Source organism: Cupressus sempervirens, chromosome 9 (assembly GCF_028749045.1).
Source record: "Cupressus sempervirens isolate cs-2001-9-10 chromosome 9, ASM2874904v1, whole genome shotgun sequence".
Classification (NCBI taxonomy): domain Eukaryota; kingdom Viridiplantae; phylum Streptophyta; class Pinopsida; order Cupressales; family Cupressaceae; genus Cupressus; species Cupressus sempervirens.
This window is the reverse complement of record NC_143126.1, coordinates 576927553-576947403: the sequence shown is the minus strand read 5'-3', so window position 1 is coordinate 576947403 and position 19851 is coordinate 576927553. Positions and strand designations below refer to the sequence as shown.

Here is a 19851-nt window from a genome sequence, read left to right as displayed (position 1 = left end):
ACAACAGTTGCTTTTTGATTTCCCGACTTTACAAACCATCCGCGAATCGGTTGTAAGAAGAAATTTGTTTGCGATAAAATGTATGGTGTTATCATATTGAGCGGTTTTTGGGAGCAAAGTCAATGCAAATTGCAAGAAAAAGGTTGTAAACAAATGTGAACATAAACCACAACGTGATTAACAATCTAGAGATTTCACAGAAAATTTGCCATTGATTGAGAGTTCCTTGGCGACTCTGTAGTTGAAGAACTCAAGGATAGATAGAGAAGACTATATCGCAAAACACATAGCGATGGGCCTTTTGATTTTCAAAATAAATTGTTTGCAATAGAGGCAGGTTTACCACACTAATACGGTTTCTACTTTCATCGGCAAGCAAGGAATCTCACAATGGTTGATCTGTTTGATATTGGAATGATAGTTGGGCCAATTTTCGTGGTGGTATAAAATAACAATTCTGAGACTAGTGGAAACAAATTTTATTGGTACCGAGCTATAGCTCACAGAATTTCCATCCAAATTCTAGAGTTCATGTTAGACAAGAAATAATAAAATGATTGGCATTCTCGGAAGTGAGTTAGGAAGTATTGGTGAATATGTCAGTTTGGAAGCATGAAGAGGAGTTCAAATAGAAGGTTTGATAAACCACAGGTTGGCATGTGGAATTTTAATATTTTTGATACAACAATCAATTTTGTATGCTGAAAATCACAAATTGATCATTGTTGTCTCTCTGGCATTAACTAAGGTCAGGAAATTATTATTCTTCTATCAAAGAAATACAGACTGAATTATTGTCCGTCAGTAAAATTTATATGTCTAACGTTATTATTGCTTGATCATCTTCACAAATAATTCCTGTTTTGGAAAAGTAACTTGGTCAAAAGCCATCGTGAGCTATAATGTCAATCTTTTAAGCATGAATGTTGCAATCAGTTTGCAAAGTAATGTTATGCGGGATGGTAAATTTTCAGTAATGGACTTGCATTTGAATGGATCATTGAGTGATAGATTTTTGCAACAAATTATGAGGTTTGGGTGATCATATCTTTGATAACCCAAAAAATGGAATTGGAGATCCTTGGCCACTAGAAATCTATTTGACAAATCCTTGAAGGAAAAAAGTTCAGAACTTTTCATACCCTGCTCACATAAATCTGCATTATTCTCAGCAAGCTGAAATCTGCAAACCCGTGTTCATGAAAAACTGTAACAACCTGCAGAGCGCCAATTTATGAAATTTGTGATGCAATTTTGGGTTAAGACTCGAAGGGGACTTTTCAATTTTGAAACCAAGCTCTAATTTCTGAGAATTAATAACAATCTGATCAACAAATTATTTAATAGATTCCTTGAAAAGAAGAGCATGTTGCCATGGGGAAAACACGTGGCTTCGAAGGAGTTGGGAAAGATCTTATTAAATTACAACAACAATTAGCCCGAGATTCACAACTTAATGTAAGAACAGAGGTACTTGATATGTATGATTAGTATAACAAACTTCCTTTACAGAATTAGAAAGAATTAGCCTTCATGGATTATGTGGACTTTCATCCAATGCTGCAAAACTAGAGTGATGTGGCAAAAAGGAAATATTGTGAATTGGCCCAAGATCTCCTGGCAAAAGACTAGTGCAGAAATTTGTATGACAATAATCGGCTTGCTAGTGGTCTTGAAAAGGAAGAGCAACCCGTTCATGATCTTGTGGAAGGTGTTAAACATGGTGGAAGTCTATTGACGGGTAGTATGGAGGTAGAGGTTTCTTGTGGGGCTGTTGATACTAGTGCTCTTGATGGACTTGTTGATAACATATTGGAGAAGATTGTCCAATCAGCCAATACTGAAGACTCAACACCTTTTGAGAGTGATGACGCTGACACTGATTCAGACCTATGAGTCTCTACACATGGTATGGATTCTTCTTTTGATGAATTTATTTTTGAATACGATGCTGCCCCTAATCCTTTGTCACAACTAAGTATAAAAGATGACATTGATGATATGGATATATATGGTGACACAATTTCTCCCACCTCATGCACATTTGACTTATCTCATACACCTACTGGGTCACCTTATTTGGAAAGTCAAATGAAAGTAACCGAGGATAAGATTATTGCAACTTTATCACATCTTGATAACACATATGAGATGGTTGGAAGGATCAATTAGAGAGAAGATAAAAGGGACTCGAAGAGGAGTTCTCACATTTACTTGTGATAAAGGAAGTGATAAAAACAATAAAAGAAAACTATCCATGACTTCTGTCAGATTGTGATCATCTTCTCAATCTCGCAAAGATTTACTCCGAGGCCTTAAAGAAGAAGGAAGAAGAAGTGGACATCCTTTCTTGCGAGCTTATGAATTCTAAGGACATCCTAGAGGCTTCCTTAGCAACATTTCAAGAGGCAAAAAATCAGATTGTTGAGCTTGATCAAAAATTAAATTTGGCACACTCACCTTGGCTCAGCATGTAGATGTAGGAGTTGATGATATTGACATTGATGACAGCGAGAGGATTGATTAGCATGAAGACAACCATGAGAATTTTGATTTTTATGAAAGCACTTATATATCTACACAATGGCACATGGATAGAGATGAAACAAGTGAAAATGACTTAGAGATTTCACTTGATGGTATTCATTTCATTGATGGAGATGTTGATTTGAGTGTTGGTACTTATGGTAACACTGAACATCCCAAACTGCCCTTAATGTGTGCTGATAGATTCTATCGATTACCTAGAGATATATCACCCAGTCTTCATGAGATCTCAGCTATGTATTTACTAGTTGGTGATTGTATCTTTATGCACATTCCAACTATCAGTGGGCTCTATGTTTGGTCTTCTACTATTTTTCCAGATTTGGTTCAACCTCTAGAGTTTAGCGAGTTGTAGATTGATTTGTGGAGATACCTCACCTTGAAACACACACCTTATGAGATGGTTACCCTTCTAGTACATGAGTACAATGATAGCAACGCCATCAATAGTATTGCTGCTCTGGTTTATGACAACAATATGTGGTGGATTTGAGTCGAACTTCATGCATATTCGTGATTTTCATTGGGTGATTTGTCTGTTCAATTCGTTGATCCAGGATGATTGGTTGTTAAACATTCATTGCTCTTCCTAGGATTGTATTGAAAATATGGTTTGAGATTAGGGTATTGACTGGATGTATTTGCGACATTTTGAGGATTTTGTTGTGTACATCACATTTGAGTTTTGATCCAGTTATGATCAGTGTTGCGCAACCTACAAACACAACACTACTTCATAGATTGGCATGGGATCTAGGGATCTGGTTGATGGATGAGTTGCACTTGGGCACCTTGCTTTGTAGTGTGGTAGAATGTGTTTTCAGATTGGGCTATAGAGATACCTAGAGGACTATAATGTCCCTTTTGGGGGACTTTAGAAAATTACCAGCCCAACTTATAAAATAATTGAAAATGACTTGGGGTTAAATTAAAACTATTTAAATAGTCTTTTGTAATTAATAAGGATAAAAGGTGACGAAGGGGCAATAGGAGGAAAGATAGAATGGGAATCTAAGGAGTCACAATTGAACATTAAAAGAGGAGGTCCCAGTCATTTTGGGCATGCTTGGATTTTGGAGTTATTTTAAGATTTCTCTTTAAGAAAAAGGAAAGCTTGGCTTTCCATTTCAGTGCATGAGAATGGAAACCTTTAGGGTCTTCTCATTGGATCAGGCATCAACCCGGTTCCAGATTGGTGGTTAACTCACATTGGAGTTACAAGTTCTATTCTTTGTATTTCCAATCCGACTGTTAATGCTGTTTGTAAGATTGAATTTCTTTGTATGTTATCGTATTGCTGTTTTATAATGCAATAATAGGTTTTGTGGCATTTTAAATGAGTATTTTAATGGTCATTTGTGGGTTTTAAATTATATGAATCATCTGTTGTATTCAAAATCTGTTTACGAGATTAATTTCAGAAACTATTAGTTGGGGATATTACAATTTTTGAAGCCTAAGGACAGAAACCTACAAGCTTTTTGGTGCATTGAACGGAAACCCAATTCATCTTTGGGGTGGATTTGCGACAGAGTTCATATTGTGTTTCAAGTTCTTTTCTAGTATCCAATCTTGTTATTTGTGAAACTGAGATTGGATTATTGTGATTGTACTACTAAAGATTAAAATGCAATAATATTTTTGAGATTATAGTCTTTATCAGAGTATTTTGGTGTTAATGTGTGATAATCTGACATCTATTGTATAAATTATTTGTTTATATTTATTTTTGAAATTTACTTGAGAAACTTGGGGAATAATATCCATTGGGGATATTATGAAATCCATAATTTACGATATTGAAGTATTATGTAATAAAGATCAATTCTTTCAAATGATAACGACTTTACAATTGATATCAAGGACTATAAACAAAGGTTAACCTCACGATAACAATGATAACTAGGATTACTAGAACAACTAATTCATAGTAACATGGGGAATGCTTCCCCCACCCAAATCCCTACGTCTCTGAGATGGGGATGCACTAGGGACGAGGGGATATTGTTCTAGCATCTCTAGTGCCACCGCCAAATGAATGCCTTCCCGACATCCCCCGAAAAGATTAGGGGCAATAAACGCATCCCACAACTCCTACAAGAGATGACCAGACATCTCCTATCCAGGCAAAGAAAATAAAGGTTGTTTTAAAAAATAAATTATTTATTATATCCTATTGGACGTTTTCTAACCCTAGGCCATGTGGGGCCCATTACTTATGTTATATTGCTTGCATTCATTTTGGGTTTCTTATTATTTGCAACAACAAGATGAGGAAGAGTAAAGAATCGAGAAAAAGGCGCTTGTGAGAGTGAAAAGAGCGATTGCAAGTCAAAGAGGAGTGAGAAAGAGCAAGAAGAAGAGGAGGAAGATTGAACATCTTATTGAATAGATTTTTCAAGAAAAAGGTAGGGTTTCTCACTGATTTTTCATTGATTTTAGTTTTATATTTCTTTTTGTTTCATTTTGTTATAGTTATTTGAATTTCATTTTTAGGTTGAAGTAGATTGTCGTTGTTTTAGTTGTATTTTCTTGTTGCTTAAATTTTTAGTTTTTACTTAAGGTTATGTTATTTTTAAGAAGGGCATAGGTAGAAACCATGTATTTTTTTTCATTTGGTGAAATGTAGTGTCATAATGAGTTCCCACATTCATGAATCAAGTCATAGTAATGATGAGATGGAACTGAAAACTCATTCTCACATTAGACAAGAATATGAACCTGGGCACACTGATGTGAGCAATGATAGGATGAGCAAACTGAATCTAAATCTGTAGATAATTGGCCATTTGGTCCACCATCTACAGTATGCTCCTAACAAAGTGGGCTAGGGGTAAATATGATGCAAAATCACCTAGATAGTTTGGGTAGTGGCACAAGGAAGTGGAAATGCAACATATGTGGTATAGAATGGTTTGGTAGCATCACTAGAGCGAATGCACACTTCCTCTTTTGGATAGGAAAAGTGTGGGAGCATGTGAGTTTTTGAAGGCTGGTAAAAATTTACATTATAGAAATGAATTTAGCAAGATTTGGGGCATTCCAGTAGACTTGGGGATTGAAATGTCTACTACCTTATCTGGTAGTAAATAGATTCAATGTATTCAACAATCATATGGGCAGCAATTATAGGGGCAGCCATGTATTCCTAGTCCTAGATCGCAGGTGAGAGCATCATCATTTAAAGGGGCAACCTTTGGACCTCCTGCTTTTAGTGCTATGGCTGATGCATAACCGAGCAAGGGGGAACAAAAGGTGACAACTGAAATTAACCCCATAGCAGATTTATTTAATGTGCACATAAAAGAGGAGATAGAGGAATCCATTGGTGGACTCTTTTTTTCGAATGGCATACCACTTCATGTATCTCAATCTCCTTATTATAAGGAGATGATGCAAAAGGTTGCAAAGGTGGGAGGATCATCAATTGTGCCACCACATGAGCACAAATTGAGGACCACAATCTTGGATAATGAGTATGCCAAGATTGGTAAACGATGGAGACCATGAGGGTAGTTTGGGAGGACTCAAGATGCAACATTATCATGGATGGGTGGACGAACATTAGGGACCATCCATTCACCAATGTTATAGTTACATGCTTATATGGTGCATTCTTTTTCAGGGCTTTTGATTGTTCAGGGCGTTAAGAGGATGTTGGTTTTCAGTTTGTCATTCTTCAAACAACTGTAGAGGAGATTGGGCCACAAAATGTGATCTAAATGGTGATTGGTGCAACATCTGTGTGTAGAGTTGTAGGGAGGCTTATTGAGTTAGCATATAGACATATTTGGTGGATTCTATGTTGTGTATACCATGAACAATGCACTTAAAGACATGAGAAAGATTGACTAGATTAAAGGAGTGATTAGGGATGTTAGAGATGTGCAAATGTATATTTGCAACCACTACACTTCACATACACTGTCTAGGAGCTTCGGAAGTGATAGCCTACATTTTCACTGAGCTAAAATTCTGAAAAATATATTGTGAAAATGTCATGAAGAGTATTGTGTAGTTAGGGTTTCTCATATATTGTTGTCAATTTTCTCATAAAAACCCTAACCTAGCATGTTTATGCCCTAACCCATTTCAAATTTTTTGCCCTAACTTAGGATCATCCTAATGTTCTAAGACTTATGTCCCATACATTAACCAGTGAAAATTTTGTTATTCCATGATCGGGTTGGTTCTAGCCCTAGGTTTTGTGTCTAGCGGGAGATTGCATTCAATTTTCAAACTTTCCTTGTCTCTTTACGGTCTTATGATTAGGGTTTTAGCCTGGAGCCGTAAGTCTAAGGTTTTCAGTCTCCCGATGTTACGAAACAAGGTTTAGCACAAGATCGTAAGTGGTAGTTGTTGGGTCTCCTGATGTTATGATATCCAACGCAAGCGTAAAGGCGTAGAATTATTTTACTTGGGTTTTGATCTTACGCTCATGTTGAGTGTAGCATCGTGAGTTTTCTTATGAAAGTCGGCAAGTGTTATGATCTTATGATGAAAGGAGCAGCGCAACAACACAAATGTATTTCTATAGAGTCTCGACCATACGCAAAGATCAGAAGTGGGAGATCATAAGGTGTAAAGTTTTAAGGTTATATGGTGTTACAATCTTACGATGTGGGGCCTAGCACATAAGCGTAGCAGAATTGAACACATCTCATTAAAGTCTTCCACAGCTACAAGACAAGGCAAAGCATAAGATTGGAGGATGAAATAAGAAGGATCTTGATGCCACGATAAAGAGTCAAGCATATGGGCATAAGACTGATGTGAAGCTGATGTTAGAGCCTCCAAGGCTATGGTGAATGAAGATAACAGTTAGCGTATGGTCGGAAGGTTAAGACAACAGTTAGAAGAAAAGCTCTCGGGGTTACGATGGAGGCTTGTGTAGCTGTTAGCGTGAGATCATAAGGCAGCAAGAAAGAAGCTATGATGCTATGGGTACCTTTGAAGTGTAAGATCGTAAACGTTGAAATACACATTGTCGATGTTACAAAGATGGTTCTAGACTGCCAGGCATAAGTTCGCGGTTTGAAGATGATATTGCAGATAGTGTTTCCAATCTTACGGTAAGCTGATAAGCATAAGGCAGTAAGAAATGTAAGGGACTCTCCGCTGATACGAAAAGGGGATTGAACGTAAGATCGTGAAGGTCATGATTCTTGTCAAACATTTGGCAAGCATACTCTCATATCAGTTCAATTCATATTGTAATCTTGTGGGCTTTACAAATAGATTAGATATATGCAATGATAATAATATCCCATCTCTAAAGTCCTTGCAAATAATATGCCAAGAACTACAGTTACAAGAGTTGGACAAATACTTTACTGTATCTTTATTCTTATGCTGCAACTACAAAATCTGAGATACTAATATGCTATGAATTGAACATTTTCCACGACATTTATTGCCAAAACACACAATATTTGCTGAACATTAAGCAATTACTTTTAAATCAGACTGTGAACCTGATAAACATATTCACAATGGGCATCTAGTTTCACCACGATGTTCATAAATTCCCCAATGGCCACCTCAGTACTAAATGCAGCTCCCAGAATGAAGGGTGCCAACACCCAACTCCAAGGTGGTCCTCAAAAACACCAACCGCAGGTCTTCTAAACCTCCGTGCAAGCCTTGTAAACTGATTCACAGCCCCTCAAACATGATCACAGGCTCTCTGTAAGTCTGTGCGCAGGCCTGTACACTGGCCTTTAAACTTAATGCAGCAAGAGAAATTCCAAATGCTGCCCTGTATTATGAACAAAAACCTTCCAAAAGTCAGGTCGAGTCATCTTAGCAGAGATGCAGGTGACTCAACAGCAATCACAACCTCTACCAAATAAATCGAACCCTCAGCAGCAAGTGAGTTGGATGCTTTACAATCTTAATTGATAATTCTCAGAATTGCAAATTGAACTCCTCAACTTGCAACAGGTAATGTAACCAAAACTCCAGACAATAACTCCCAGTGATAGAATATCACTTCTAAAGGAGATTCAACAAACGTTCAGAATATAATGAAATCACTATATCTCAACAGTGATTCAAATGTACTTCTCAGATATAAACCCTTATACTTCAGCAAGGGCGCATAAATCATCAAACCTAAAAACTCTTCACAGGCAACAAAAGAAAATAATCAGTCAAATAAACATGCGCTTTTATCTTCACGATGAGCTCATATTTATAATCCCCCAAAGGAATTTGTTTCTTAAATGAAACTCCACTTAAGAAGCTTCACCAACACATCACTTTATAGAAAATAATAATAATGTCATTATATATAAACTTTGATAATTAATTAATAAACATGAGCTCACGCAACAAATAGCCTCATCCGATGCAGGTGATGACCAACTACCAATGCCACCATTTGCATTGCCAAATATGGCAAATGCCCGAATTAGACTTACTAGAAATAGTAAGTCCACAACCGAGATCCCCAAATCACCCTGTCAGCCCACAAGGGTCGCTATAATGAACTAACTCAATCAATTGCAGGAGCTCGCCAAAAATGGGGAGATTACACTTAAGAGGAACAAGTTTATCTCTCAGAGAGTAGAGAAGCTAGTGGCTGTACATATTATTTTGCATATTACTAATCACAAAATGTGTGTACAAGGAGAGCCTTACAAAAAGATGGGATGTAGAGCCAAAGGAGCCATCATAGATTGATGATGATGAGGATACTATAGATGCAAGGTTGGTTGATGTTCCTTTCGCAGCCCTTGACCTTGGAGAGTGTGATAGTTCCGATGATGACGATCTTGCTCATATCCTGAAGGATGATTAGAGGCTTCCTTCGCTACATTTTATTCCTTAGCATTTTGATTATATTGTTTGCACTTGTTTTGAAATATGAACATCGAATATGATATTGATATTATGTCACTCAATGTAATTATGATGATTGATGAGATATACTTTTGAAAATTCAATATTTATGATTATTACTATTTTATGATTTGAGTATTTAAAATTCTAATATCTATAGTTCAATTCAATGTTCAATGTTCTAGTTTCATGTTCAATGTTCAATCACAATGAGATGTTTAAGTATTTAAAATTTTGAAAATTAGTATTTTAAAACTTACATCTTTATGTCTTATATTGTCATACATCTTTTTATAACTAGAATTTTAAGTACCACATGTATAGTATATAGTATATACACTCCCCTTCCATCCCCCAATTTGAGGCCTCTCTAGCCCCCCTCTTGGAAACTTGTCCCCCTGTCCCCTAGGGCGGTGTAACTATGAACTTATCAATTTGATCAAAATGATAATAGCTCACTAACCAAAGACTCTCCAATAGGATAACTACGAGAAACATTGATAACCAAGGTTATAGATATCTATGTATCTAAGAATATTTAGAATTATAACAACTTAATCGATAAAAATAATTATAATCGGTATTTCCACAATGAAGAAGGATGATAAAAACATGATAAATATGATTAAATCAAATGATAACTATATATCTAGGTAAAACAATAGCAGCTAAGCCAAAATGATTATACCAATGAGATACTAATGTGTAAGAGATCAATGCCTATCAAACTAAATATAACAATATCAGTTGTAAGCTAAGTATAAAATCATAAAGTGTAATGTATGTGTGCGTGTGTGTGTGCGCACGTGCTTGTACCACAAGCCATGTGATGTTTGTAAACTAATAGACTACATGATTCCCCAAATAGAACAAAAAGCAAGCAATAAAATTTCAAATTAAAAGACATAAGTAAATTCCTTAAAATCATCCTCAGATGATTAATATTAGTATGCTATATGTTTTACAACTATTGAAATATTAAAATGCCTTATTCATGTAATCTGATGACATCTTCTGTCCTAATTATAAACCTTACTTGACATAGTAATCCCTAAGTGAAACAATCCCAATATATATTATTTGGTTGGTCATGGAAAAAAAATACATTAGTGCATTTACTATTTATAGTACACTATTCATTGGTTAAGATCCAATCAAGGTTTTATATTTAATCTCACAAGATTCTACATATTAAATGTCAATCTTGATATGGTTTAATAGTAGTTCCAAAAGAAATGATTATTTGAGTGCAACTCCGAAGCCCAGTTTTTGCATGCATTACTGAATCAAAGATTCAGTAGTATCTTGGGTATAAACCTGATAGATATAAACATAAAAACAATATTAGTCTACCTCAAAATAATCTATAGTTATAGTCTTTATTAATCCCTAACTTTGACCAGTCCTCATTTCAAGTAATAGACATTCTCCATTGTAGAATTCAAAGCAAGGTTTCAAAATAAATAGCTCTAACAAAGGTATACTCTTTAATCAATAGAGAAGTATACAACTTTTCATGATCATTAGGACTAACTACGATGGCATACCTATCCTTTACTATGATTACAACTACCTAAGAAGATATTTAAGTATAAAATAGAAGCGGCACATGGATATGCAAAAATTTAATGCAACTTAAACCTTCCATTAGACCTGATAATGCAATTTAAACTTTCAATTCTTGAAATAGAGCTTCAGGGACTCTCAATTGCATGCTCCAAATCATTGATTTTCCTAGTGCTTAAGTGTTTGTGTATACATGAGTACATAGATATATTTATATATTCCTCTTCTTGCAGTGATGATATTCGATCTATTACAAGCTTATTGTAGGCAAAAGTCAAAACTACCCATCTATAGGTACTCTTAAACCATTTCTTAATACAGGCCCCATGAGATGCACGAATGAACTGTGGTAGTTGTGTTTTTTCAACGCAATTTTTTTTTGGTTTGATTTATCCTATTCAAGCTCATACTAAACTGTGTAGCTTATGTGGATTCAAATGGATTTAGGAGAGGTAGACGAAACCTTACATTAACTTACACAGTTATTACATGAAAATACCAGTATGCACTAGATGGTTCACTTTGAGGATTCAACATTCCTGTATTACAACATAACAGTTGACTCCAAGGAACAAGTCTTTACTGCTATCTGGATACAGAATTACTTGCAGAGAATTTTGTCAGTTAAGTAAAATTTCACATGCCTGTAATACAACAAAAACTTAAAGGAACAAGTTTGATAGTGCTATTTGGATACAGGGTTACTTGCAGTGAGTGCTGTGCGTCAGTTATTATATTCAAATATCCCAGGCTATCCCAACATCTAATAATGCCTGCCACTTGAACATTACTAATCTAATTAAACTACTAGAACCAAAAATAACAAAATGGGTGAATACAGAGATGTGTAAATCAAACATTTGAGGGTGAGCCAAAGGGTCCAAAATCTATGGTGTGAGGAATAGATGAAAATTATTGATTCGTAATTCATTAGAGGTGGTGATTTAAATCCAGTGGTTTGGATGTGGGATGAACACAAGCAAGAGTAGACTTCTCAATTCATTTCCAAATAGTTAAGGCACTATCGAGCAAAATGTAAGAACGATTTTATTTTTCAGTTAATTTTTTTTATCTATATGTGAAGAGACAAATAAGGATATAACAGTGGGTATTACAATAATATCATATGTATAAACAACCATATAAAACCAAAGAACCAATGCCTTCATTTGATAGATAAAAAAAAATTAGAATGAAATAAACTCAACCAAAAGAAATAATCTGGCCTTTACAGATTCTCAAAATAAAAATCATTGAAACCATGACAAATGAATTTCTTCAAGCCTCTGCATAAATAGCATCAAGTTATCAATGATGCTGATAAAAGTTATGGCAGCGTTTGCCAGAAAATATTCATTGCAAGTTAGATTTCGTTTTCAACTGAATGGCAAGGAATGTATCAACTGCAAACAAGCTTAAAGAAGCTTCTATCTCTAAAATCCTTGTTGCACTCTGATTCTTTTACATTCCAAACATAATGCCTGATCTTCTATTCTCTTGTTCTGTGATGTTGTAGCTTGCTTCCTGCTGTGGTCTCCCTGTATAGTGCTTTTGTACTCACTCTCCCTCAAAAGGCATCTTTAGATCACCTTTTCTTGGCCACCTACATAATGGCCTTTTCCTACTTGCCTATTCTATGGCCTCTTTCTATACTTATTTATTTATAATCTGCTCCACTCTCGAGTTTACTAAATATAAAAGGATTCGTCATGAAATAGCAGTTCCCTTTTCTCCCTTTGCACTCACTACATTGCTATATTTTGCCACTCACATGTAGTTGCACTGTAGTGGAGTTTTGAAACAGTTACAGAATGAAATTAATAAGGTAAATGCAAAAAACGTTGATGAATAATAGTAGATAGCAGAGGACACGATACATATTCCAACCTCAATGAAACCAACCATTGTCCAGAATAATGGCAAAGTGTACAGAAACAGATCTATTTTTGGATCATTTACAATTTTCACTCTTGGTGATAATAGTAGCTGAAACCCAAATCATCTTGGCATGCTGGCCTTGGATCTGGGATGAACTGTTGCATATGACTTAAAGTTTGCATTATTTTTTCTTAACTGATTGTAGCAATAAGTGCTCTGTTTTATCACTGGAGCAGAGATCCATGAATACGGTATGATAATTTTAGTATCATGCACATTGAACTTTGTTGCTTTTCTTTGAAAATAATTATATGACTGATCTTATAAAAAACTTAAATTTTTGACGAGAAGGTCCTATTACACGTGAGATCCTCAGAATGACTCCTTTGATTATTAACATTTAATTAACTATTTTTATTGTACTTTTCTATAATTTGAAGGCTGGGCTGGTTATTTGTAGACTTACTATTTGTAATGATTTGTATTTTACAGGTTGCAGATTATGGGCTGGTGGCAGATCTATTTCAGGCAATTCCAGAACTCTTAGAAAAGCTTCCAGAAAAAAAATGACTGTCGTATCATTTCTTCGTTGCTCTAGAATATTTACTTTTGCTACACATGAGAACTTGTATTCATTCAGAAGTGATAAGGGAAATAAACATATCCTAATCACCATGGGATTTTTGACAATAATTTATCAAAATAATATCATTAATTGGTAATCAAAAAGGAAGTACTCTAATACATAAAAGGTAATAGTTTTATTTCTTTTGAAGCATCTAACATTGGTATACTCTTTTCTAAAATGGCAAGATCTCATTATGAATATCTGTTGGGGATAGAACTTTGGTGTTGTAAGTATATTGTTATTGTTAACCTTTGACAGGAGCACGCTACCTATATGGTGAAAGATACCTTAAAACAGAATCATCGTTCAAAGCCTAACTAGTTCATTTGAACTTGCACAATGAAATTTGTCATTTTGAGATGAATCACCGCAAAGCTTCCTGATGGAGTTTTTAAAACTGTGCTAAATCCATCTCTAAAGCTGCATATTTGATATAAATCAGCCAACAGCTATATACTCGATAGATTTCCATTTGAAATTTTATTTAGTTATACAAACTTCATTTCTTGTTATATATATTTTTCTTTGATAGGTTTCTTATTATCATTTCTTGATTGATATATAACATTATCAAAAATTGGATAGAGTGAATTAACACTTACAAAGAAGTCTACAACCTCCAACTAATCTTCAAGTTGAGACATTCAAAACATTAATTTAAAAAACCACATTTGCAACCATGTCAGGTATGTTTAATGGCTTTGAGCAAAAAGTAGGGCAGAGGCAAAGGTTTCCAACTTGATGAGGATAATGGAGATGGAGACACAGTCTCAAAGGATGAGGATCCTTCCTGGGTGAGTGTTGACAGGACACATTGTTGGACCTTTTGCTTGAGGCATGGTTGTGATGGTTTTGTCTCGTGTCCTTTGAGGCTTTCTAGGCTTTCCTTGGTAGCTAGCTAGACATCTTTCTACTCAGAATTTAGGTTACATAAGGATTCACCCTTTAGGCATTGGCCCCTATTTCCCTTTATTTAAGCTACTCAAGCTTCCAAAGGAATGGACTCCAAGGTTGTAGGTTGTGATGCCCCCTTCTTAATAAAGAAATAATAATAAAATAACAGAATTCAATATAAAAATTAAATAATAATAAAAACATAATTTTTAAAATATAAATTCATAAATAATGATATATTTAAATAATATCCACAATGAAAGATGGTAATAACAAATAAACCGATTTATGACTAATAACTAAAGGATGCGATTCAAATTTATAGTGACCTCTCACCCCAAGATCAAGACATAAGAAACCATTTGAAATTCATTGAGGGGAGGGTATTAATTGTTATCTCAACTTGTTTGACCCTGCTCTTGCTACAGAACTTATTCATCCTTGACGGCAGCTTCATTACTGCAAAGATATACATCCAAATTCATCTCTTCTGTCCATATATAAAACTGCACTTCGAATATAGACGAGGAGATAGGGTAATAACATATCTTCAAGCAGAGAAGGCAATATAACAACGAAACTAAGGAAGTAACTGGCCTACGATAAGTTACAGCTACCAAACAAAACACTAGCCACCAAATAAATTACAAATGATTAAAGGAGAACAAAGAAATATACACAATAATCTGAGATAGACCATTATCGTCCAGCCAGAAGGGGCAGTCAAGACATCAAATATGAGAGACCACAAATCAGAAAATAAATATATACATTCCAAATCAAGGAGAATATTACAGGAAGGACATAATCCGTGACCCAAGCAAAATTGGGATAGTCAGCGCTGAATAATCATAGGGTGCTTCATCCATTCCAAACTGCCAAGATCGTCAGATATTTCTAATTTCCCATGTCATATCCTTTGTGTAGTTGTATAACTTCGTAGAAGACTCTTTGGCCTTCAGTACACACTTACCAATGCTACGGACTAGACTGTGCTGAATTGTATCATCAATTATTTCAGAAAGAATTCTGATTGGAAAGTCCTATAGAATCACTACTATTAAATCAAGCATATCGGGCAATCATTAATACAAACACAAGGTCTTTCTAAACCTAAAAGTTGTCTTTTCATATTGATTAAGCTAAATTACACACAAGAAGATATTAGTGATCAAAGTACACAGATAAAGCGAACAGGTTGTTATGGATAGCATCCTTATATAGTGCAATATAATAAGCTCATATGTCATAAGAGACGGAACATTTTATAAATCTTACTGAATATCAAATTTATATATATATTTGAAACCCCGTGACATCTAATTGATAAGAGTATTACTAAGAATACATTAAGTACTCGTTGGACCATACATTGATTATGATAGTGATATATAAGTATAGCAAATTACTTTGCATATATCAATTGGGTTAGAGATGGAAAAGCAAAATTGGGACCTTAATTATACGAAATTAAGAGGTTTCAAGGTATTCCTAACGAGGGCACATTACATAGAATTGGACATTACATAGAATTGGTATGAGAAAGGAAAGAGTTTAAATAATTAAAGGGAGTAATATATAATTCTGAGTGTATCAATACAATATGAGATCAAAGAGAATCAGAGGTATTTTTACATATTAGGAGAAATTCACAACTAAAATTACAATAAGAGTTTCATAGTTCTCATAGAGATCATGAAGATTTTGATAGAGGACATTCAAATGGATGTCAAGATTCTCTCAGTTAAGTTAGAGACTTGAAGGACATTCATTTTGAATGTTGAGTTTCTCCAAAGGAGAACTCAAAGGGAATCCAGGGAGAGCTTCATTCGAATCTCTAGAGACAATATATATTGTAGTGGTTAAACATGTGCATATGTCAGAGATAGAGAGACTTGGTTAGAGGTGGGATCTCTACCAAGTAGTGTTGCAAAGAGTAATCAAAGATCCCAAAAAGGCCTTAAGGAGGACATTCTCCATATGACGATTTCCTAATTGAGAAGTAATTCTCATTAGAGGGTTACGTAATTTGAGAAGAGTTCCTCTCGAAGGATTAGGAGGGGTTCCCAGCGGTTAGTATTTGGATTGATGATTAATTAGTTCATCATTTCTAATAAATTTTAGGCTTTTAAATATATTTTGTCATGTACTAATGATTTGTTATAGGCTCTAGCATTTGATCCCTAAGCTAGAAGTGGGGACATTACAATGGTATCAAAGTATAATCTTGCCATCCTCTAGAAAATAATGAATGCAAATCTATGATGGAGAAAATATAATCTAAATGATAAACCAAATAGTTATAAGAATAAGACACTATGAGAGTTGTAAGGATGCAAGATATCTATGGGAAAAAGTAAGCATATTACATGTCAAAATAATGATAATGGCAAAAGCATTTATTTGGAAATACATGGATAGATAACTCTAGTTCAAATGAGAAGCATATGAAGAGGATAGTAACACTCGTATAGAAAAAAACATTTTCGAAGTTATGGATGAGCCATATATCATCACAATCTAGAAAAGGAAACAAAATCTTATGACATGAAAGATCACAAGATTGCTTGTTTGGAATCTGGAGTGACATAACAGGATGCCATATACATTAAGTTTTGCATTGCTTGAGGACAAGCAATTTCTACGAAAGATACATTGTAATGTCCCCTTCTAAAAAAGAATTAATAATAAAATAATAATAAAATAACAGAATTCAATTTAAAATTAGATAATAATAAAAATAAAACTTTTAAAATATCAATTGATAAATAATGATATATTAAATTATTACATCACATATAAATATATATGATAATAATATAATCTATAATCCTAGCATATATAATCCAAGCTTTAACAGCATTTAAATAATATTTAAATAATATCCACACTGAAAGATGGTAGTAACAAAAAAACGGATTTATGACTAATAACTAAAGGCTACGATTCAAATTTATAGCGATTTCTCACCTTAAGTTTTTGATATAGAAAACATTCGAAATCATTAAGGAGGGGAGGCTATTATTAATTGTTATCTCAACTTATTTGACCCTGCTGTTACAAAACTTATTCATCATAGATGACAGCTTCATTATTGCAAAGATATACATCCGAATTCATCTCTTCTGTCCATATCTGAAACTGCACTTCGAATATACACGGGGAGATAAGGTAATAACATATCTTCAGGTAGAGAAGGCAATATAACAACAAAACTAAGGAAGTAACTGGCCTACGATAATTTACAGATATCAAACAGAACGCTAGTGACCAAATCAGTTACAAATGATTAAAGGAGAATAAAGAAATATACACGGTAATCTGAGATAGACCATTATCGTCGAGCCAAAAGGGGCAGTCAAGACAACGACTAGGAGAGAAGACAAATCAGAAGATAAATATATATGCTCCAAATCAAGGAGAATATTATAGGGAGGACATAATCCATGATCCAAGAAAAACAGGGACAGTCAACCTTGTATAATCATAAGGTGATTCACCCATTCCAAAATGCCAAGATCAACAGATATTTCTATTTTCACACTTAATATCCTTTGTGTAGTTGTCTAACTTCGTAGAAGCCTCTTTGGCTTTCAACACACACTTATTAATGCTACCGACTAGACAGTGTTGAATTGTATCATCAATCATTTCAGAAAGAATTCCGATTGGAGAGTCCTATAGAATCACTATTAAATCAAGCATATCGGGCAATCGTTAATACAGACATAAGGTCTTAGTAGACCTAAGTAAAGTCATCTTTTCGTATTGATTAAGCTGCATCATACACAAGAAGATATTAGTAATCAACCAACCATTAGTACATAGATAAAGCGAATAGGTTGTTCCAGAAAATGGATTGTATCCTTATATAGTGCAATACAATAAGCTCATATGTCATAAGAGAAAGATCATTCTCATAATTCTTACTGAACATCAAATTTATATGTATATTTGAAATGGAAAGTTTCACCCCATGACATCTAATTGATAAGAGTAGTAATAAGAATACATTGGGTACTCATTGGACCATACATTGATTATAATGGTGATATATAAGTATAGCAAATTACTTTGCACATATTAATTTTGTCAGAGATGGACAAGCAATATTGGATATAATCACTACTACCTAATTCAATTCTAAATATGAGATAATGCAAACATACGAAATTAAGAGGTTTTAAGGTATATTCCTAAGGGGACATTACATAGAATCGGTATGAGAAAGGAAAGAGTTAAAATAATTAAGGGATTAATATATAATTCTGAGTGTATTAATACAATATAGGATCAAAGAGAATCAAAGGTCTTTTTACATATCAAAGAGAAATTCACAATGAAAATTACAATAAGAGTTTTATGATTCTTATAGAGATCATGAAGATTTTGATTGAGGACATTCAAATGGATGTTGAGATTAAGTCAGAGACTTAAAGGTCATTCCTTTTGAATGTCGAGTTTCTCCAAAGGAGAACTTTGAGATTAGAGGGCATTCTATATGAATGTCATGATTCCAAATTGGAATCTAGGGAGAGTTTCATTCGAATATCTAGAGAGAATATATATTGTAGTGGTTAAACATATGCATATGTCAGAGATAGAGAGACTTGGCTAGAAGTGAGATCTTTGACAAGTAGTGTTGCAAAGAGTAATCAAAGATCCCAAAGAGGCCTTAGGAAGGGTATTTTACATAGGATGATTGCTTAATCAAGAAGTAATACTCACTAGAGGCTTGGGTAATTGTAGAAGAGTTACTCCCGAAGGATTAGGAGGGGTTGCCAGGGGTTAGTATTTAGATTGATGTTTAATCAGTTCATCATTTCTAATATGTTCCAGGCTTTTAAATGTATTTTTTTGTCATGGACTTATGATTTGTTGTGGGTTCTAGCATTTGATCCCTAAGCTAGAAGTGGGGAAACTACATAGGTGCCTAGAAATGAAGGTGATGTGTATGCTTTACCCTCCATAACAAGAAACTTTATAGGGTTTGGTTACATAAGATCAAGTCATTTTTTGAAGATATTGAATTTTTATGGTATTGACAATAGGGTATAAAGAGTTTGAACTCAATTTTGAAAGCTTTATAGGCTCCGAAAAGGGGTGAAACCTTGGTTGATTGGAGCTTGTGCGAGACAAGTGCTATAGTGTAGTTTGTGACATTTTCAAAATAGGTCATAATAGAAAATCAAAGCAACTGGCAATAAGTTATGGTCTCTAGAAGTATCGCTTGAAATAGATGGAAATTAATTTTCTTTAAAAATTCTTTCGAGTTTCAAAAGTTGTGGGGCCTACTCTAATGTAATAAATTATGAATAATAATAGTATCTTAAGCTTGGTCGCCCTCAAAGTTTAGGATTAAAATATTATAATTTTCTTGGGTGATTAAGAATTGCCTATATAAGGAAAGAACTCTAGGGTTGTCTAGGATAAATCAAGATATGTAGATGATGACTTTGACATACATAATATTGTAAGGAAAATGTCCATGTGGT

General features: G+C 34.4%; 1 protein-coding gene across 1 annotated transcript in view; it reads left to right on the top strand.

Annotated features, from left to right (window-relative positions):
- Nucleotides 1-13602, top strand: part of ETFALPHA (electron transfer flavoprotein alpha) — a 196103-nt gene extending 182501 nt beyond the window's left edge. The window contains exon 8 of the mRNA XM_089801189.1: nucleotides 13327-13602. Within this exon, the coding sequence (XP_089657315.1) occupies nucleotides 13327-13404 (78 nt within the window). The 3' untranslated portion in view covers nucleotides 13405-13602. The remainder of the gene's footprint in view (nucleotides 1-13326) is intronic.
- Nucleotides 13603-19851: the final 6249 nt, after the last annotated feature.